The sequence below is a fragment of the Tachysurus vachellii genome, chromosome 5 (genome assembly GCF_030014155.1).
Source record: "Tachysurus vachellii isolate PV-2020 chromosome 5, HZAU_Pvac_v1, whole genome shotgun sequence".
Lineage (NCBI taxonomy): Eukaryota > Metazoa > Chordata > Actinopteri > Siluriformes > Bagridae > Tachysurus > Tachysurus vachellii.
This window is the reverse complement of record NC_083464.1, coordinates 22,933,226-22,956,500: the sequence shown is the minus strand read 5'-3', so window position 1 is coordinate 22,956,500 and position 23,275 is coordinate 22,933,226. Positions and strand designations below refer to the sequence as shown.

Here is a 23,275-nt window from a genome sequence, read left to right as displayed (position 1 = left end):
AGCTCTGCAACACCAGTGTAATATTTACTTTGCCCACCAGCCAGAGGCCTTCAGAGATGAGGTGCCATTGTCTTCTCTTTGCTAATGGGTTCAGCCCTTGATATATATATATATACAGTATCTCACAGAAGTGAATACACACCTCACATTTTTGTAAATATTTATTATATCTTTCATGGGACAACACTGAAGAAACGATATTTTGCTACAATGTAAAGTAGTGAGTGTACAGCTTGTATAACAGTGTAAATTTGCTGTCTCCGCAAAATAACTCAACACACAGCCATTAATGTCTAAACTGCTGGCCACAAAAGTGAGTACACCCCTAAGTGAAAAATGTCCAAATTCTGCCCAAAGTGTCAATATTTTGTGTGGCCACCATTATTTTCCAGCACTTAACCCTCTTGGGCATGGAGTTCACCAGAGTGTCACAGGTTGCCACTGGAGTCACTTGCCACTCTTCCACTCCTCCATAATGACATCACAGAGCTGGTGAATGTTGGAGACCTTGCGCTCCTCAACCTTCCATTTGAGGATGCCCCACAGATGCTCAATTGGGTTTAGGTCTGGAGACATGCTTGGCCAGTCCATCACCTTTACCCTCAGCTTCTTTAGCAAGGCATTGGTCATCTTGGAGGTGTGTTTGGGGTTGTTATCATGTTGGAATTCTGCCCTGAGGCCCAGTCTCCGAATAGATGGGATGCTGGCATGATGGCATGCTCTGCTTCAGTATGTCACAGTACATGTTGGCATTCATGGTTCCCTCAATGAACTGTAGCTCCCCAGTGCCGGCAGCACTCATGCAGCCCCAGACCATGACACTCCCACCACCATGCTTGACTGTAGGCAAGACACACTTGTCTTTGTACTCCTCACCTGGTTGCCGCCACACATGTTTGAAACCATCTTGAACCAAAAAAGTTTATCTTGGTCTCATCAGACCACAGGACATGGTTCCAATATTGTATGCCCTTAGTCTGCTTGTCTTCAGCAAACTGTTTGCAGTTTTTCTTGTGCATCATCTTTAGAAGAGGTTTTCTTCTGGGATGACAGCCATGTAGATCAATTTGATGCAGTGAGCGCCGTATGGTCTGAGCACTGACAGGCTGACCCCCCACCCCTTCAACCTCTGCAGCAATGCCGGCAGCATTCATATGTCTATTTCCCAAACAAAACCTCTGGATATGATGCTGACGCGAGGCCTGTTCTTAGTGGAACCTGTCCTGTTAAACCGTTGTATGGTCTTGGCAATCTTCTTAGCCTACGCCATCTTTATGAAGAGCAACAATTATTTTTTTCAGATCCTCAGAGAGTTCTTTGTCATGAGGTGCCATGTTGAACTTCCAGTGACCAGAATGAGAGAGTGAGAGCGATAACACCAAATTTAACACACCTGCTCCCCATTCACACCTGAGACCTTGTAACACTAACAAGTCACATGACACCGGGGAGAGAAAATGGCTAATTGGGCCCAATTTGGACATTTTCACTTAGGGGTCTGCTTACTTTTGTGCCCAGCGGTTTAGACATTAATGGCTGTGTGTTAAGTTATTTTGCAGGGACAGCAAATTTACACTGTTATACAAGCTGTACACTCACTACTTTATATTGTAGCAATGTGTCATTTCTTCAGTGTTGTCCCATGAAAAGATATAATAAAATATTTACAAAAATGTGAGGGGTGCACTTACTTCTGTGAAACATTTTCACCCTGATTCTCTGCTACTTTGTTCATGACCATTGTTCTGTTTTTCATTATTCTGGTTACCGATTTTCTGCTTGCCTCCTGTTATTGTTTTTGTATAACGTTTTGGATTATATGACTTTTAAACTCAGCTATTAAAGCTCAGCTTATGGATACTACATTGTCGGTTTCCGACTCTTCCTTACGCTGTTACAAAAAATGTCCTCGCACACAGTTAAACAAAAATAAAAATAGTTTTAACTGTTCAAATGTTTCACTGATTTTTATTCTTAATCACCCACTGAATAAACTTTCGCTCTCTTCATCCCAGACTTTTGTTCAAATCCTATTCTTTGGATGACACAGAATCTTCTTCAGCAAAAATAATGAATTATTTGTTTTCAGCTTTGTTTTCTGTCTATATCATAGTTACATGTTTCTTTTATTCCCTGACCTAGTATCTGAAGGTCACATCCTCTCTGTGTCTGCATGCCTGATTGGGAAATGGGTGATAGATTATTATATTAAAGAGAAGCACAGTGCTCGCTCTCTGGAATGACTGGCAGTTAATAAAAATAAAAAATAAAAAAAAAGGTCATACAAAGGGTGCCACTGTTGTTTATCAGTTCAGTTTAAATTCAATCTAAATTAAATCTAATATTATTCAATCTAGTATTATATATACTGTATATATATAAAATACAATATATTAGAAAAATCTAATATATATCCCAAAGAATTTTATTTTTTCACGAAGTAAATCTCTTGTATTTATTCACTGTATAGCCAAAATATTTTGAACTCTTGAACATCACTCTTATATGTTTGTTGGATATCCCATTCCAGATTTAGTCCTCAATTGGTTTTGATTATAATTGCTTGTGTTATAATCTCCTCTCTTCTGGAAAGGTTTACCACTAGGTTTCGCAGCGTGGCTGTGAGGATTTGTGCTCATTTAGCTACAAAAGCATTAATAAGAGTATTGTTCATCAGAGTACTTAGAAACCCCATGAAACAGTCACTTCTGACCTCTTTAGGGTCAAAGATATGAAATGACAAATATGCAGACTTCATGGTTTACCTATTAAAATGAAAACATCACACACACAAGCAAAGTGAGACTGGAGTCTGTTGACCCTTGGCAAATCTGGCTCTAAATATATACACACTATATATAGTGCTCAGTATCGTACACAATTTATGCAGTGCAATGTATTAAGCCATGCAGATATATATATATAAATCAGCAGCTTCAGCCAATGTTCACATCAAACATCAAAATGGGGGAAAAAATGTGATCTCAGTGAATTTGACTGGCGTGATTGTTGATGCTAAATGGGCTATAAGTATTTCTATAATGATGATCACCTGGGATTTTCACATGCAACAGTCAGGAGTTTACTCAGAATGTTGTATGGCAATAAAGAAAAAACAGTGAGTGAATCACCTCGTAAATGAGAGAGGTTAAAGGAGACTGTTTAGGCTGACAGAAAGGCTACAGTAACATAGATATCCACTCTGTGCAATTGTAGTGAACAGAATTCCCGCATGTTTAACCTTGAGGCAGATGAGCTACCGCAGCAGAAGACCATGTCAGTTTACACTTCTGTCAGTCAAGAACAGAAAGCTGAGTCTGCAATAGACACAAACTCACCAAAACAGGTCAATTAAAGACTGTAAAAATGTAGACTGATATTCATAGTTTCTGCTGAGGCTCACAGATGGTTGGGTCAGAATGTGGCACCAACAGCAAGACTCCAACACCAACAGCATGGACCCAACCTGCCAACAGTGTCAACAGTCCAGGCTGGTGGAGGTGGTGTAATGCGTTGGGAATGTTTTCTTGGCACATTTTAGGCTGTTAATACCAATCAATTATCACTTGAATGTCACAGACTATCTGAGTGCTGATGCTGATCATGTGCTGCATCACGTCATGTCCACAATCTAACGGCTACCTCCAGCATGACAAAGCACCATGTCACAAAGCAAAAGTCTCTCAAACAGGTTTCATGAACATTAATAACAATAAGTGCATAGACAAACAATAAGTGATCTTCAGCCACCTTCCCAGTCACCAGATCTGAATCCAAGCCTTAGTGAAGATTTGAGAGAAAAGTCAGGCCCTACCCAGTATTTGCACAGTGTTTGAAAATAAAGTTCTCAGTAAGTGTCTGTTTGTATGTGTGCATTTACTCTCTAAAACCACATAGAATTAGGAAGATTCTATGACCTGGCCTGGAAACCTTCCTCACATCATCAAAACATTTGTCAGAGTGTCACAGTTGGAAGACCCCACAGAAGTTTCACCATGAGGTCACTAAAATATGTACAAAACCATGCCAGACTTTTTTTTTTAACAAGGTTTACAAGAATACAGGGACTGTTTTCTTTTCTATTAAAACAATTTAATAATAGCAACTGTTCTGCTTTTTAGAGGGGAAATGTTTCCTGCATATATTTTCCTGATGTTGCATGAAATTATTCAAATCTCTTTTTTAGAATTTCATGTAAAGTGTAAAGTGTATAAATAGTTTGAAAGCCTCCAGGCTGTAACTGTAAACAAGTAGACACAAAAATGAACAAGCTTGTGAATAAGAATTATTTATTTGTGTTCTCCATTAAAAGACATTTTCTGGAAATACTTTGGCTAAGAGCAAAGTGGTCACTGGGATGCATAACTCAAGGATGGTGTGGATGAGTGTCTTGTATTCGTGGGTCTGTTAAACAAGATGGGAAGTTGCAGGAAAAACATACTGTCACTGCTGACACAAAAGATATAGGTGAGAAAAAAAAAACAACAACAACAAAATAAAACACCTCAAACACCTACATCACCGATAAAGACTGAGCGGAATGTCTAAACAGAAATTAAAAGCGCTGTTCATTTTGTCAACAGATTGTGGTGACCACTGTGGCTCTATAATGCACTCTTCAAGATAAACAAATCCGGTGAGAGCTATCAAAGAAGAAGTGGCCTAAAACATGCACAATTAAGGAGAGAGTAGTGCATTTACGGGGACAGAAAAACAGAGCGAAGCTAAACGATAAAACTAAAGTTAATCCTATTACAAGTAAACATAATATTTAGTACATTAAGAATTCAAAGAACTTTATAAGTGATCTAGAGAAAGAAACAGATATAGAAGCAGAAAGGAGAAGTAAATAGCCATGGCACTATTAAAGGGAAGTGCATCACGCCATGATTTCAATGCAATTATAACTCAGATTCACAAAACTTAGACTCAAGAAGATTAATCCAACTCAAGGGCATGATGTATAACTATTCCTGGTCAGACTACGAGAGATGGAAAAGTAATGGTGCCTGGAACAGCTTTGCACACTCATGCAAGCCACCTACAAAAGCACAATCAGTCCAAAAATGCAAATCTGTCTGGAAAATATACTAAATATCTGTATACAATACAGACGGTATGTTCTACACAATCTGGTAAGGATAATTCTTTGTCATTTGTATCAGTATTATACAAGCGTATGCTTTGCACAGCAAGGATAATTTCTATAGAAGGTTCAAGTATGCGAGGGACTTAAACAATGTGGCACCAACAGTTCTGGTGATCACAGACATTGCAGTGTTAAACTGTGTGGGAGGAAAGATAGGAGGAAATGTCTATTTCAGTAATAGGAAAAAAGGAAACTGAGTACATGTGTGAAGATTCATTTCACTATACATTTAGAATTCAAATCAATGAAGAAAGAGTGAAGAAAAAAAACAGTCAATATTAAGCCTCACAATCCATCCCACTTTCTCTCTCGATGTCTTTTGCCCAATTATCGGCACAAAGTCAAAAGTTTAAAAGAAAGAAAAACAATCTAAAACTCTGCTAGAACTCTTTCATTACAAAAGCATAAAAAGTTCACAATTACTTAAGTGCTTGAATAAACCCAAACTATATATTCTTTTAGCAAATTTAAAAACTCACTTTAGCTTTCACAGTCTGAAATTATTATTCCACCAATTTGATGAAATCAAATTTACTCCAATATGACTATCCCTCCTCATCTGTTATAGCTCTGTAAGTGCTTTTTAAAATACCTGCGATATCTCTACATTCTCTCTTGATCTCACACTGTCCTGAAATAGTCTTTCATATATATATGAAATACAATAATACATCAAATATTCTCAAAAAGATTCCTCTTCCCACATTGTTTGCCTCTATTTATAAAAATATACATTTCTCTCCTGTATGGAAAAACATTTTATCCTATATTTAACTTCTCATCAAAGTATAAACAGGCTTTTTGTCCATTTCCCTGCATTACTCTTTCTGTCCATGTGTTTCTCTTTTCCTTTTGTGCCTCTGTGTGAGATTCGGCTCATGTCCATTGTCGCTCAGCACATTCAGAGATTCATATAGCTTTAGGTCTTTCTCTTCTTTCTTGTTCATAACTGCTCCAAGTAGCGGCTCTCGTATTTGTTGAGGATGTTACGGCAGCGGCCAAGCTCCTTGCGCATATTAGACACTTCCTGTCGGAGCGCAGCGTTCTCCCGCTCCAGAAAGGCGGCACGCACCGAGATCTGGTTCTCTTTCACTCGCCGCGCATCGCGAGAGCGTTTAGCTGCCTCGTTGTTCTTCAAGCGACGACTCCAGTATTTCTCATCCTGTACACACAGAGAGAAACAAAAGCCAGAGAAGTCAGAGAAACAAGTGATACAATAAGCACATAGATGCGATCGGAATCCTTGGCCGAACATACACACCGCGTGTCATCACAATAAGACATTTTTTGCTTTAGATATTAGACACTTTCTGTTTCTCTGAATTCGCCATAACTTTGTCGCCTCGCCATGGCAGCACCGTTCGAGATATCAAAAATCCCTTAGCAATTTAGCAAGTGCAATGTCTCGGCATCATGTTCACCACGTTTGATGTCAATTGCATGAATTCCCTAGGAGGAGTATTTGAAAGTCCATTGCATGCAACTGTGAAAAAATCCACCTTTGTGACTGACACACTTCCTGGTGCCTGTTGGTGGCGCTATGTCCGAGATTCACAACAGGCACATCGATGCGATTGGAATCCTTGGCCGAACATAAACACCGCGTGTCATCACAATAAGACATTTTTTGCTTTAGATATTAGACACTTCCTGTTTCTCTGAATTCGCCATAACTTAGTCGCCTCGCCATGGCAGCACCGTTCGAGATATCAAAAATCCCTTCGCAATTTAGCAAGTGCAATGTCTCGGCATCATGTTCACCACTTTTGGTGTCAATCGCATGAATCCTCTAGGAGGAGTATTTAAAAGTTCATTGCATGCAACTGTGAAAAAATCCACCTTTGTGACTGACACACTTCCTGGGGCCTGTTGGTGGCGCTATACCCGGGACTCACAATAAGCACATCGATGCGATCGGAATCCTTGGCCGAACATACACACCGCGTGTCATCACAATAAGACATTTTTTGCTTTAGATATTAGACACTTTCTGTTTCTCTGAATTCGCCATAACTTTGTCGCCTCGCCATGGCAGCACCGTTCGAGATATCAAAAATCCCTTCGCAATTTAGCAAGTGCAATGTCTCGGTATCATGTTCACCACTTTTGGTGTCAATCGCATGAATTCCCTAGGAGGAGTATTTAAAAGTTCACCACATGCAACTGTTGTGACTGACACACTTCCTGGCGCCTGTTGGTGGCGCTATGTCCGAGATTCACAATAGGCACATCGATGCGATCGGAATCCTTGGCCGAACATACACACCGCGTGTCATCCCAATAAGACATTTTTTGCTTTAGATATTAGACACTTCCTGTTTCTCTGAATTCGCCATAATTTTGTCGCCTCGCCATGGCAGCACCGTTCGAGATATCAAAAATCCCTTCGCAATTTAGCAAGTGCAATGTCTTGGCATCATGTTCACAACGTTTGATGTCAATCGCATGAATTCCCTAGGAGGAGTATTTAAAAGTTCACCGCATGCACTTATAAAACAATCCAAAATGGCCGACTTCCTGTTGGGCGGAGCTCATAGTTTAGAGCGCGAAAGTTGTTCGGGTCGATGAGATCTATATGCGTACCAACTCTCGTACATGTGCGTACATAATTGCCCGATCTGTGCACCAATGTTTGTTTTTGCATTACAGGGGGCGCTACAGAGCCCCCCTGCCACGCCCGTATTCCAACCTTTGTCCAATCCTAGTGTCGCGCGACTCTGACGTGTGTGCCAAATTTCAAGAGTTTTCGAGCATGTTAAGGGACCCCAATTGGCCAATGTGTGGGAAAAAATAAAAAAAAAAAAAAAAAAAAAAAAAAAAAAAAAAAAAAAAAATAATACTCCCGAGGAAAAACAATAGGGCTTCGCACCATTCGGTGCTCAGGCCCTAAATATAGCTGCAAGCAGCGATGACGGGCCTTCGCACGTTTGTTCATCGCTATACGGTGCCTTCCAGAAAACAATGCACGGTGGGCAAGTGCATCAAGTGGGTAAATATCAGTGGACTATTTTATGTTGTTACTGACCCATTTGGGGACTGTAGGTAAATGAAACCCCACATTTTAGACAAACGGGGGCGCTAGTGAGCCACTTAAGAGACACACCTTTGTCTGACCTTTTTGTCCACACTTAACAGCCGACAAATGTGATGTATGTGTCAAATTTCAAGTTAATCTAAGCACGCCAAAAGACTTAAATATGCCTGAAAAAGAAAGTAAAGTTTGACACGTTACCATGAGAACAGTGTTTGAGATATCAAAAATCCGTTCGCAATTTCGCATCTGCAATATCTCTGCACCATGTTGGCCAAGTCTGGTCTCAATTGCATGAATCCCCTAGGAGGAGTATTTAAAAGTTTACTGCATGAAGCTGACAAAAAATCCACCTTTGTGACTGACACACTTCCTGGGGCCTGTTGGTGGCGCTATACCTGGGACTCACAATAAGCACATAGATGCGATCGGAATCCTTGGCCGAACATACACACCGCGTGTCATCACAATAAGACATTTTTTGCTTTAGATATTAGACACTTTCTGTTTCTCTGAATTCGCCATAATTTTGTCGCCTCGCCATGGCAGCACCGTTCGAGATATCGAAACTCACTTCGCAATTTAGCAAGTGCAATGTCTCGGCATCATGTTCACCACTTTTGGTGTCAATCGCATGAATCCTCTAGGAGGAGTATTTAAAAGTTCATTGCATGCAACTGTGAAAAAATCCACCTTTGTGACTGACACACTTCCTGGGGCCTGTTGGTGGCGCTATACCCGGGACTCACAATAAGCACATCGATGCGATCGGAATCCTTGGCCGAACATACACACCGCGTGTCATCACAATAAGACATTTTTTGCTTTAGATATTAGACACTTTCTGTTTCTCTGAATTCGCCATAACTTTGTCGCCTCGCCATGGCAGCACCGTTCGAGATATCAAAAATCCCTTCGCAATTTAGCAAGTGCAATGTCTTGGCATCATGTTCACCACTTTTGGTGTCAATCGCATGAATTCCCTAGGAGGAGTATTTAAAAGTTCACCACATGCAACTGTTGTGACTGACACACTTCCTGGCGCCTGTTGGTGGCGCTATGTCCGAGATTCACAATAAGCACATCGATGCGATCGGAATCCTTGGCCGAACATACACACCGCGTGTCATCCCAATAAGATATTTTTTGCTTTAGATATTAGACACTTCCTGTTTCTCTGAATTCGCCATAACTTTGTCGCCTCGCCATGGCAGCACCGTTCGAGATATCAAAAATCCCTTCGCAATTTAGCAAGTGCAATGTCTTGGCATCATGTTCACAACGTTTGATGTCAATCGCATGAATTCCCTAGGAGGAGTATTTAAAAGTTCACCGCATGCACTTATAAAACAATCCAAAATGGCCGACTTCCTGTTGGGCGGAGCTCATAGTTTAGAGCGCGAAAGTTGTTCGGGTCGATGAGATCTATATGCGTACCAACTCTCGTACATGTGCGTACATAATTGCCCGATCTGTGCACCAATGTTTGTTTTTGCATTACAGGGGGCGCTACAGAGCCCCCCTGCCACGCCCGTATTCCAACCTTTGTCCAATCCTAGTGTCGCGCGACTCTGACGTGTGTGCCAAATTTCAAGAGTTTTCGAGCATGTTAAGGGACCCCAATTGGCCAATGTGTGGGAAAAAATAAAAAAAAAAAAAAAAAAAAAAAAAAAAAAAAAAAAAAAAAATAATACTCCCGAGGAAAAACAATAGGGCTTCGCACCATTCGGTGCTCAGGCCCTAATAACAGCCTTTCTTTCTTTAAGGACGCAAATAATATAGAAAGAACATGGAACATTCAAAACACTGTAAGCACTCCTCGCTCTAAGGAACTGGGTTTCACTGTATGATGATTATAAAGCTGAATTCAGGATGCATTTCCCTCAGGGATCAATAAAAGTCTCTCTCTCTCTCTCTCTGTCTCTCTCTCTGTTTGTATGAGCCAAGTAATAAAGCAGAGTTAGACAAAAATTGATTCTGGAAGAGAAAGACAGAAAGAAGACTGTACATGTGGAGTGACAATCTATTTCACAGAGAAGGGTGAAGTTACAGTTATCAACCCTTCTAAACACAGAGAAAAATGGAGTTAAAGATTGAGCTGCATCCCCAAGGAGCTCTGCTGTGGTTTAGTGGTTTTTATCTTAGCGTTAGAACAATGGTAAAAAAAAAATGACACCACGAGTGCAAGGGTAAACAGAACAGATCTTAGCTGCTGTGCAAGAATGTGTTATCAATTGCACAGAGCTTTGAGACTTCACTTTCAGGATAAGAAAGTAAGTACAGCAAAATACTTATTGGACATTTTTTCAATCTGTATAAAAAAATGAGTTATTATCACTACAAGTCTGATATAAAATTCAATGTGAGATGTTTTCCCTCTGTTGGGATAATCTTACACAGAATTTTAGAGGATGAAGACAAGACCTTTACAATTTTCAATGCTTATGATTGTTCGGTTTAATCGGAATAATCGGTTTGATATCACCATTTTGAAGACAGAAACATTTGTGTGAAAAAATCCAATAAGTTTTTTCTTTTCTCTGAAAATATTACCCCTAGTAGACTAGGTAAGGAAAGTCTTAAAGGGCTGATTGTCTTGTCTACTTATACTCTACATATAAACCATTAACCAACACAGTAATAGTTGCAAATTCCATTTTTTAGACTCTGATTGAAAAAAAAAAAACTTTAGAGAAATAAATTGGATTATATAATTTAACCCAATAAGTCTTTATGATGCTATTATATACAACACACAGACAGATTTTACCTTTAAACTGTCAGGGACGAGCATCTTCCGGGCCTTTTTGATCACAGGCTGTGGCTTGAGATCGTCTTCACTAAAGCAATGTGTGCGGGGATCAAACGCCTCCTGACCTGGGACACTGGACAGGGCCACATCAGCAGGGTCAGGGTCAAAGGTCGTCAGTATGTCATTGGCATTGGTCATGGGTGGGGCAGTGAGTGGAGGGCAGGAGGGTGATGGAGTATTCTCGAGGCTGCCCTGAGGAGGACCTAATTACACAGAGAGACAGTGGGGTGTGAGAAGGTAAGAGACAAGTTGAGACAATTGCTGTACTATATATATATATATATATATATATATATATATATATATATATATATATATATATATATATACTGTCCAGACCCTGAAGCACAGGATTGCATAGACTAAGCATCCAATGTAAATCACACAATATCTGATGCTCAGTTGCAGTATTGACGTGTTGTTTTTAAATCTGGTTAATTACATACAATTGATGGTTTTTAAACAAAACTATACTACACAATATATTAATATATTTTGCAGTATTTGACACTCAAATGCTTTATATACTGAAAAAGCACATCATTTTACCATCATTTTCAAGAACTTTTTAAGACCATTAAAATAAAAAAAAATCTGCAATAAACAGAAAAAACACTCAAACAGAGCAATCCTTTTATATATAAAAGACTTTTAAAAGACTAAAGTGTTTCAAATGGGCCTTCAGTGCTTTTTTCCCTATAGTTCCAAATTTATACAGTTTCCTGCAGCACACACAACTGAAAATGTATGGGTCAGTCTTGCTTTTTATCCATTTGTATATTTTGTATCTTCTTTCCATGCCTCATTAAATTTAAACTTATCCATTTTCAGGGTTCAAAATAACACCTGCCAACTGCACCTAAAAACTCACTTTCACTCATGAACACACAAAGATACACACAAATACCCTCTCTTCGCTAGGGATGCTGTATCATAGCTGACCCTGTGCAATTTAATATGACAAATAATCTTGCCACGGGGGATGAATGCCAGTGACTTCTGTGCCGGTCCCAAGCCCGGATAATTAGACAGGGTTACGTCAGGAAGGGCATCCAGCGAAAACGTGGCAAGTATAAATCGCCAGTTAGATTAGATGGTTTGGACATGTACAGAGGAGGGAGATGGTTAAACTGGTAGAAGGATGTTGAAGATGGAGCTGCCAGGTAAGAGGTCAGGAGGAAGAAGAAGAAGAAGAAGAAGAAGAAGAAGAAGAAGAAGAAGAAGAAGAAGAAGACAATGTTTTGAAATGCAAATCCCTCTGTCTCAAGTCTCTCACTGTCTTGTTCTGACTTTCTCACCCAGAACCTGGATTGAGAGACATGGATTTTCAATTGTTTGAAAAATCGAGATTTTTGTTGTTATGGAAACTGTATATCCCAGAACAAAATATCAATATGTCTTTCTTTGAATTCGGATTGTTCTTGACAGAGAGCGCTGTTTTTGCAATTTCATTCATTCATACATTCAACCCTGGTATGTCTTAAGGCTGGCTACTACAGTATATTCAATCTAGCAAGTTAAGACACAGTAAGGTAAGGTTTCGTTTGTTGTAATTAACTAAAGCTTTTAGTCTTTGTCATTTTGAAATAGAAAAGAGAAAATGTGTACATGAGATTACTACACATCCTTATTTATTGATCTGGGATCAATAAAGTATCTATCTATCTATCACACACAAACACACATACACACGCGATAAATGTACCTCGTTAACATTTTAGAGGTCTGTGTTCCTTTGCAATCCATGTGAACTAAAAGATTCAAATTGCAAATTTTCCTACAATATTAGTGTTAAGTTTAAACAAGCCTTTTACTTACAAAAGTGTCTGACGAAGTATCTTAGGCATTGTTTCACATTTACAGTAATAACTTGTAATTGGGTATAAACAACTACATAATATAAATTGTAAAACTCTAAAAAAAAATACTATGGAAAGAAAGAAAGAAAGAAAGAAAGAAAGAAAGAAAGAAAGAAAGAAAGAAAGAAAGAAAGAAAAGATTTGAGTGGTTGAACATGTCAGTTAAGTGTGTTGTTCAAAGCATACATTTATAAACAGTGCCATGCTGTCGATTCTAGACACAATAAAACACGGTTCATTTCAACTCCACTGCCAGTTGTTTATGTTTTTCTTACAGGAAAAGACTTTATAGTGCAGCAATAACTATAGAAATTGTATAATAGGGATATAAGTAAACAGAAACATACTGTATTATTCAGAAGGAACAGATAACGTGTCCTAAAGAAATATGAACAGACAAATGAACAAAAGATGCAGCATTTATTTTTGTTGCTGTTTTTTGGTGAGATTTTAGAGCTTTCCAGCCACAGAGACTGAGGTCCAGCAGGACAGATCATCCTCTTTTCTCAGTTGTTTTTGTGTTCAACAATGGTAATCTGTAATAAGTGTTTTTATATGTAGAACATGGCAACCCTGCTCAAAAAACGTCATGCTCATTAACACGACTATTTTATTATAATTTTATTGTCATGTCGTACGCTGTGTATGCAAAATTCTAACCGACTTCTATTAGACAAAATGTAGAAATCCTGGCAAACTCGTCAGATGTGACTTCTGTGAGTGAAAGATTAACGGATTTCTTTGTTTGTTAAATGCTGTAAATGTAATACATCCTGTATTTACATGACAACTCTTGTCAATCTATTACTACAACATGGATGGAACTGATTGCACTAACTACATTAAAAAAAAACCAGCTATAGCTGTGCAAACATCCAGTCATATGATTATAAAGGAATAAATTCCAGTGATGCAAAAAAACTATAACTGATTATGAAAAATAATCAATGTCGAATGTCGAGACAAACGAATGGCTCTGAAAGTCAGCGATTCAAAGAGCAGAGAAAAAGTAAGGAAATTGAAGAGCCATGAAGGTTTTTTTATATATATTCTCTTTTTTTAATCTCTTTGATCTCACTTCAGTCTCTGCAGGTCCCACACAGCCTCCATAACGTGCTTATGAGAAACCAGGTCATGATACAAGTATACATCAACACTTCTATAAAATATTTAGATTTGCCTAACACTTGTGCACAGTACTGCATCTGAATTAGCAGTTCTAAATGATCTCACAGTGCAGGTGATGGGACTCGGGACTGAGAGATGTAACAACACTCTGCCAGAACCCACGGCAAACAGCCCAAAGTTATTCAGTATCAGTAACGGGGATTCTGTGTGCTTTTCAGAAATAACTTCTGCAATGCTGGCAGCTGATACTGAACATGATTGTAAGACGATGGCCCTCACGATTCAAAAACAGCACGTAAGCATCATGAGCCAAAAAATTTGTCTTTGCAGTGCTTTAAAATGCTTGCTCTCCTAAGCCTGCTGTTAGGAAACAGCTCTAAATCTTGTTTCATTGTCAGCTGCTTCTCTAAAGCTCACAGACTGCCTTGTGAAGCCTGAAGAACACTTGTGCATGAAAAAAAAAAATCACCCTGACTTTTAAATGAGGAATGACGCGTGGCCACTCGTTTAAATCTTCTCATGAACCTTGTAAATGTCTCATAAGCAGAGCTCTAAAGAATTTATGGAAAAGCATAGCATTCTTTTCACTGAGGTGACAGCAGGTGATAGCATACTCTGTAAGCTTTCTGTATATATATGTATATATATATATATACACATATATGAGACATTTTCTGCAACATAGTCCACATCAAATAATCAAATATTTAATTTATTTTGCTATTCTTTACATTTCCACCGGAGGGCAGCAGGTAAATACAGCAAACATTTCATGACTGAACAACAATTCTGTATTTCACTCTGCTCTCTCACCCCAACACACACACACACACACACACACACACACACACACACACAAGACTAAAAAGAGACGACCTTATATTGTATTTATGATTTTTGATTAGAATTGTGAGACCTGTTGACCTCTTGAAATATCAATCAAAAGTTGACATGATTTAATGAAACTGATTTAATACTATCAGAACAAAATAAAAGAAAAGAGGCCAGAATCTCTCTCTCCCTCTCTCTCTCTTTCTCTCTCTATCTGCTGCTAAGAGTAAACATTTACTCTGAAGTACAGTTGTTCTATTGCACTGTCATGCACATGCACACACATGCACACGCACTCACCAGAGCACACACACATACACACACACACACCTAAATCCCTCCCACTCCTCCCCCTATCCCTCAGTCTGCTCCACACTTTGTCCTGGCACGTGATCGAGCATGTGCACATGGACCGTGTGTTAACACGCACGCGCACACACACACACACACACACACACACACACACAAGCACACACACACACACACACACACACACACACATCCTGTCATTCTTTATGTATGATTTTGTTCCATCTTGTCCTTCCATTCTCTTCTATTACTTTTCCGATTCACTATTGCACTCTCTATCATGTTTCTTTTTAACCCCCAATTCCACCCCTTGTCTTTTTTCTGCACTCTTTTATCTTGTGTAGTCGCTCTGTCAGCATGTGAGGACTGATAGCAGTTTACTTACAGTACATTCCAAACCCAACCCAATCTTAACTGCTTTATAACGCAGGATAAACAAGGGCCATACACACACACACAGACACACACATTAACCAAAGTCTTATAAAGGGTACTTTTAAACACTGCAATATTCCACAGTTACTGCAGCAATATCACAGAGATTCAATATTTGCATGCTTTTATATGTAAAATCCTACAAACCCCTGAAACCTTTTAATTAACATTTCAAATCCTACCACTGGATACAGGCCCCATGTGCTCACTACTGACAAACAGATAATACCACAAACATCCTCAGGATTTTAGACAGTGAAAAACCCAAAGGGAATTGGGATGCGAGTTCTAAGACATATATTAGAGCAGAGACTTCTGTTTACTGAGCTACTCGCTATGGACTTCTTTTTTTTTGTCTTATACATTTATACAAGTGCAGTCAATCTAGTTTCTAGTTCAGTTGAGCTTGCGCTTACACAGCAAACAATCATATTTCCTTTTTTCATTTTGTAGAAAATCTAAGAGATGTTATATTCTGACTCAAAAGATGTCGGTTCTAATATTTCTCTAATATCCTTATATTTCTTGAAATGTAGAAAATGTTAACATTCTTTCCTGTTATTCGTGTAGATATTTCTTAAGAGTCTGCTTATGTTTATATTTAGCATTTTAAATATCCATTAAATAAACGGGGACCAACTAGTCTTATTCTGATTCAGTGATTTGAATTTTAACTAAATTACCAGACCTGCCTACTGTTGTGCCTTTTGTGTAGGAGATCCAAAAATCATCTGGGTTATCACTACAAAAAATATCAAAAAATATAAAGTAAAATTGAAAATGAGCCAAATGATATGTGGAATGAGAGGCACAGGTGTTTAGACCTCTCTGATATTAACAAACCTTATCTCCTTGTTCCAGGAAAAATAGAGAATATATATTTACATTTCCAGCATTTGGCGAGACACCCTTATCCAGAGCAACTTACATTCATCTCATATTATCTCATTTTATACAACTGAGTAATTGAGGGTTAAGGGACTTGTTTAGGGGTCCAGCAGTGGTAGCTTGGTGGTCCTGGGATTGAACTCACAACATTCCTCAAATTGACCTCAAATTGTTTCTCCATCCCATCCCACGGATGATGGATCAGATTGAGGTCTGGGGAATATGGAGGTCAGGTCAATACCTTGAAATCTTTGTCATGTTCCTCAAACCATACCTAGACAGGGAGCATTATCCTGCTAAGAGGCCACTGACATCAGGAAATACTATTACAATAAAGTGGTATGCAATGATGTTTAGGTAAACAACACACATGCGTCAGACCAGGCCACCTTTTTACATTGCTCCATGGTCCAATTCTGATGCTCACATGCCCACTGTAAGCACTTTCAGCAGTGGACAGGGGTCAGCATGAGCACTCTGACTGGTCTGCAGCCCCATACAAACAAAGCACAGATGATCTGAGTGTTCTGACAGCTTTCTATCAAAGCCAACATTAACTTTTTTTGCAATTTGTGCTATGTTAGCTCTTCAGTGGGTTCAAACCCAACAGCCTAACTTTTGCTCCCCACTCACAACCATGACCCATGGCTCACCAGTTGTTCTCCCTTAGATCATTTCCCTTATGTACTAACCACTGAATACTGGCTATTGTCAGAGTCACCCAGATCCTTACACTTGCCCATTTCTCCTGCTTCCAACACATCAACTTTGAAAACTGATAGTTCTTTTGCTGCCTTATACATCCCACACCTTGACAGGTGCCATTACGACGAGAAGATAATCAATTTTCGGTTTTTCGTCTGAATGTCAAAAAAGTCAAGCACTTTTCAGTTCATTTTAATGGTAATGATAAGAAAGTGATTCTTATCGAGATACTGTTTTGTTTTGTTTTTCCTTTTTGATCATATTTCTCTTGCACTCTCCTGTTCTCCTATCAGCAGCATCAACAGTAAAAATGTCAGTTATGGTAATGTAAGTCAATCAATTTGTAAAAGAATTAAATTGAAATGTGCTGTTCTGTTTCTCTAACTGTTTAATGCACATACTGCATTTATACATATACTATAACTATACTAGCTGTGTTTTCTGCACAGCTGCTAACATTATTTCACTCTTTAAAATAATAGTACTTTTTTAAAACAGGAAATAGTTGCGATGCATGTGTGCCGATCTCTTTTAGGCTAATCGTTCCGGACATTTATAGCAATATTTTAAAATGGAAAATCACAATCATGGAAAAAATCAATATCTCACAAGCCTGCTGTACAGCCTTATTGCGTCAGAAAACTACTTTGTTCTAAAATTAGCTGCATAATTGTGAATTATTATTCATATGCCATCTAAGCAATAATGTTTTTTTGCATGCCCCAAGTCAAGGTTAAAGTTTCCCATCTAGCACCAGAAATAAATGAGCCCACCAACCCAACTTACTGTGCAAGCATCCGGCAGCTCCCAGCATGCTCTGCTGCACCTGCATGTCCAAGCCAAGCAACGTAGGTGGTGAACCGGCAGAAGCTGAGGATGAGGATGAGGACGAGCAGGGAGAAGGGGATGTGGAGGGGCACTGCGAGCTCTGGGATGGGATCTGAGCTCCGTGCATGGCCATGCCGTTCTCCGTCAGGAACTCGCCCAGGTCCATGTAGTGTAGCTGGTACAAACCGGGATCAGAGGCCACTGTCCGCTCCCACAGGCTCTGAAAGGTACCTGTCCCTGTCCCTAAACCGCTGCCATCTGCTCCCTGCCCATTGCTGCTCCTGTCCCGGCTCGTGCAACGTCCCAAAGAATCCTCATCCATTTCCAACCGGTCCTTATCTGAGATGCAGAGAGGAAAGAAATGCAATGAAATACAGTATGCATATTGGTGTAAATAAACCACCCCTTGACCCCTTTTCCCCTTTGTAGCTAATGCTTTGCACTATGCTGCATATTAGGATTTCTGCTATTTCAACTATTTTTATTTAAATTTCTTTTATTTAGTGCTTTCAGCTTTACAGATTTCCCAAGATATAGATTCCTAATGAGAACAATAAATTCTCTATGATTACAGCAGCAGTTCTTAAAAACATATCCACAGATTATTCAATAAAACAAGGTTTTGCCTTAGCATAAACTGATTTCCCGACGTCTGAATTCGAGATGCTCTGTTTAGTGTCATTTCAAAGATTTACAAACTCAGCATTTGTCTCCTGGAGCCAATGATGTAACCGAATCATCAATGAATTATGATAAAGTGATATATATATATATATATATATATATATATATATATATATATATATATATATATATATATATGTAGATAGATAGATATATAGTCATGTCCAAAAGAAATATACTATACTAATCATGCTTTCACATGACTGTCATTTTTTTTCTGTAACAGAATTCAACCCTGAGTTCTCGGTGCATGTATGTTCACCTCAGTAGCTTATCTCTGTTTGCAAGGGCTTGAGCTTCTACAACATACTCGACTAATATACATCACGCCCATTCTGTAGGTCACTCTCTTGCATATGCTCGTGCTAATCTCCACACCATATGCTGCTACAAACATGAACTATCGTTCTAAAACGGATCAAAAAATAAAAGCAAGGAAAGCTGGATGCTAACCTTAAATCTGAAATGGCCACAGCTTTAGGCAGAGACAAAACACAAGAAAACTGTAAAACTTGAGCTTCAATCATACCGCATTAGTCTCATCATGCCTGGAAACTGCAAATCCACTTCTCACAGCAGATGCTGCTGCTATTATAGCCTGTATTATTGGAGTTGTCATTAGTAGTCTCACTGCACTACTGATGCTCAGCAGTGATAGTATAATAGTCCGTTTGACAATTAAAACACCGATTCATAATAGGATGTCATTAGCAATCGACTCCACATCATTTTCCAGAGATCGTTCAGGGTGGATATAATATACACTTGTGTTTCATGAGACTCGTAAAAGACTCTTTTTTTTTTTTGGACTCCGTTTTTAAGAATCCATCTATTGCCATTTCAACAAACGTGAAAACGGCTATTACGTTCATTTGTCATAAGTCATATCGGACGTGTGAGACACATTATCTGAACTAGAAATTATTTCATTATAACTACTGGCACTGCAGAAACGTGCATACGTTACATTTCCAGTAACGTTAACCTTTACGCTCTACTGTAGTGATAATAACACTATGAAGCGTAGACACTACTGATGTTAATAATTAGTTATAATACACTTAGACTTCTCACAGTTAGAATAACTAGTGAATGAAAGTATATCTGTAAAATGGAGCACTATCTTTTTTAACATGCATTTTAGATATGCCAATAAGCCTCTCGTTATGTTTTTTCTTTTTCTGTGCATCGTGACCTAACTGATGACGTTCTGAATTGCTACAGAGGTCCTGTATTTAAATCATCATTGCCTTCTGGTTATTTCAAATATTTCATGAATGGAAAAAAATCAATGTACTGATCCTTTTTTATAACTGAATGGCAATAAATCCCATATGCTTGACCGAGTGTAGTTAAATGCTTCTGGGCTGGCATTTGAGCTGCAAATAAACCTTTGGAATTAATAGAGCAGGTGGCTTTTCACTTGGTTTATAATCAGTCTAAGATCAAAATGCCTGATCCTTGACCAGGTTAATCATACACCAATTTTTGCATAGTCACTGTACAAAAGTAAAAAAAATAACCCTCGGTTTTCACTTTAGAGCAATACATAGGATCTCTTCTCATAAAGCTGATCTTGTGGACAACAGCTGTCAACATCTCCTTCTGCAAGGACATCTGAATGTGGGGCACTTTTTGATTGAGTGCATCAAAGCTGAAAAAATCTTCACTGATTATAGCAGATTCTGCCTCTGGTTAAACCATTTGCTGTGGTCTGTACTGCTGTGTATTCTAGTAAAATTCAATTGCTGCTAATGTATTGCCCCTTTATAGAATCCACATAATAGTCACATCCATTTTTCTTGGTTGTTTTTGGTGCATGTTCTTAAATAAACAACATTTAGTTATCTAAAGCTCAGCCACAGACCCTTTGCTCATCCAAACACTGCTGAAATACACCACCCATCTGAAACACTCTTTACAAAACATTCACATCAAACCAATGTGAAATTCTCTAATACTTCTTTTTTCAGTTTCAGTATTACTCTAACTGTATTTCTAATTGTCTAGTGAGTCAAATGGCAAAAGCAAAATAACAACATATGCCCATGTCATCTACTATAGAAAATAAATATTAAACAGTTATGGAATAAAGCTAGTTTATTTTTAGTACACCGTTAAACTTAGTGCATTTCTACTGAGATACTTTTAAGTTTTTTTATGGATGTTTGACAGTTTAGTTGACAGCAGATGAAGCAACAATTGACAGGGTTAAACCTGATGAAGCAGTTGGCAGGGTTAAACTTTATGCAAATGAAAACCGAACTGCAGTTTTCTAAACACGAACCAGCGCAGATTCTGCAGCAGATCCTTTCTTGTGACCAATCGTGCTCGTTAACATCAATTATTAAGCTGCAGACAGTTAATCAAGAAAGGAAATTTTTCTCAGACCTTCATAGACTGACCCACTTTGGTCTGATTGGTGAAATGACTACACTGCTTGTTCAAATGATAAACCAGTTTCTTATTGTCTGCGTCAAATTCAAAAGTCAAAAGCAAAAATATGACATGGTAGTGTTGCAAAACCATTCCAAAACCAACATAACCACTTTAAATCCATATTAACCCGCCATGTTAATTGCTTATCCAAACCTAGGCATGCAAAGAAATTTATATATATGTAGAGCGTCACAAATTTTTCTTGAATATCCCTGCCACAGACTGTACTGTCAAATGCTGATATTCACTACGTTGGCTACAAGCTCTACGTGTTTTATAAATAAAGATAGTTTAGTTTTTCCACTGCAAATAGCTATGTAGTTTTGGCATCCATGAGCTACTAGGAAAACCATGGAAACTAGCAAACTGGCAAACCAACATTGAATGACTGGCAAAAAACTGCCAGGGTTTGACAGTACAGACATCAGCTAGACATGTGTGACGTACCCTTTATTTCACAGCAGTCTTTAAAGCGCTGATCACCTTTGAGTGGGGTCTGGGGTGATTTAAGGTCAGGGCCGGTGTTGACTGGTCCAGTGATCAGTGAGTCTCCTCCTGCATGATCTAAACTCCTGAAGTGTGTTTTAGGTCCAGGAGGGGGCAACAGGCGCTGAGATGGAGGCCCTGCCATCATCCAGTCCACTATGGAGAGCTGGACACTACACTACTCAACACACAAACAACAAATCAGAGTGCTTTAAAGTAGAAACAGCAACTTTACTGTATAACTGTATAACTAACCAGAACAAGGCCCATGCAAACTAAACCAATTATTTATTATTCATATTATTACAACTATCATTAAGACATGCATTTAGAAACACTATTAATAGTCTTTCACTGTAAGTGGATATTTACCTTTAGTCTTCTTGAGAGCTCAGAAAAAAGGAAAGAGTGTCATTTTGTTGCACTTGGTGTCAGTCCAACGGATAAAACGCCCACTTAAGTGGTAGCAGAATATTTAACTTTAAACAGCTCAGTTTTGTCATGTATGTCCACACAGACCCTCACAGGCTGAACTGTCAGACAGCAGGAGAAACAGGTCTTGCAGAAGGAAAAAAGTTGCTCCTAGGAACACAAGGAACGATCATGTTTAATGTCCAACCGTGTTGAAAAGAACAGCCGTGAAAAACTAAGCCAAGGAAACACCGTCGTGTACAAAATAAAATAAAAAACAACGAATGAAAACAAAAAACGAAGAAAAAAAATAAAAGCATGCAGGACACGGGTGCAGCTGCGCAGTGCCGGTTGGTTGGACGTTATCGCTTTTTTTTTCTGCACCCGTTCCTCATCCTCCTCCTCCTCCTCCTCCTCTTTGAGCAAGCACGTGAGCCTCGCGCACAGCCGGAACGAACCAGGGGCAGTCACGTGACGTCACATCTCCCGCGAGCTCAGCAGACCGATTGACTGAATGGAGCGAGGAGACAAGAAGGCTTAACAAAGTGTACGTACAGGTAGCCAGAGAGCTGAAGGTAAATCTGGTAGCTCGTTTGCATTCACGGCGTACACTGAGACGAATAAAAAAAAATGTCCTGTCCTAATCCTAATCCTAATCCCTGTGCACACACCAGGACGATACGTGTGTATGCTTGTGGATGTCGTGTGCGAGGGAATTCCGTGTATCATCAGTGTGAAATATCTGATGCGTGTGTAGTAATGACACGCCATGACATCTCATGACAGTGTTTATAATTTAATCTGAGCGGTTGTCATGGGATTATATTATGGGATCGTTGGGACAGGGGGCTGTGTGTGAGTGTGGTGTTCATACTTGAGCAGAATTCTCAAGCAAACAACAGCCGTTTTTAAAGTGTTTATGTTCTCTATAGACGTTGGTATGGGTTGTCGACACGTCGCCCGATGGAAGAATTATCACAGGATTTTTAAAAAATGATCATTTTTGCTCCTAATCCGCGGACATATTTGGTCTCTTGTCTTCACAGAGAACATGTACACGCACGTGTACACAGCACGCGGAGAAGCCTGTGGCCGTGTCATCCCCCTCTTTGCTATTGGCTAAAAGGAACAAGGTTTCCGCCCCTTGAATCCGGTCATTGGCTACCGCGGTGTAATCAATCCCGCCCCCGTAATCTCGCCAGCCACAGCCGCGTGAGACTACTCAGTTTGTACCTCGTGTGTGTGTGTGTGTGTGTAGAATGTGCGTGCATGGTGCAGTG

The 23,275-nt window shown here is 39.2% G+C and overlaps 1 protein-coding gene across 2 annotated transcripts; it reads right to left on the bottom strand.

The window, feature by feature from the left end:
- Nucleotides 1–4,272: 4,272 nt before the first annotated feature.
- dbpb (D site albumin promoter binding protein b) lies at nucleotides 4,273–22,324 on the bottom strand. Of its 2 annotated transcripts, none has more exons than XM_060870539.1 (5): nucleotides 21,957–22,324; nucleotides 21,582–21,762; nucleotides 17,934–18,314; nucleotides 10,951–11,195; nucleotides 4,273–6,311 (listed from the first exon to the last, which is right to left on the bottom strand). In XM_060870539.1, exons 2-5 carry the CDS (start codon nucleotides 21,730–21,732, stop codon nucleotides 6,093–6,095), a joined length of 996 nt encoding a protein of 331 aa, XP_060726522.1. In that variant the 5' UTR covers nucleotides 21,733–21,762; nucleotides 21,957–22,324; the 3' UTR covers nucleotides 4,273–6,092. The 2 variants fall into 2 exon arrangements, with proteins under 2 accessions (XP_060726522.1, XP_060726521.1); XM_060870538.1 differs by having other exon boundaries at nucleotides 21,546–21,762; nucleotides 21,957–22,314.
- Nucleotides 22,325–23,275: the final 951 nt, after the last annotated feature.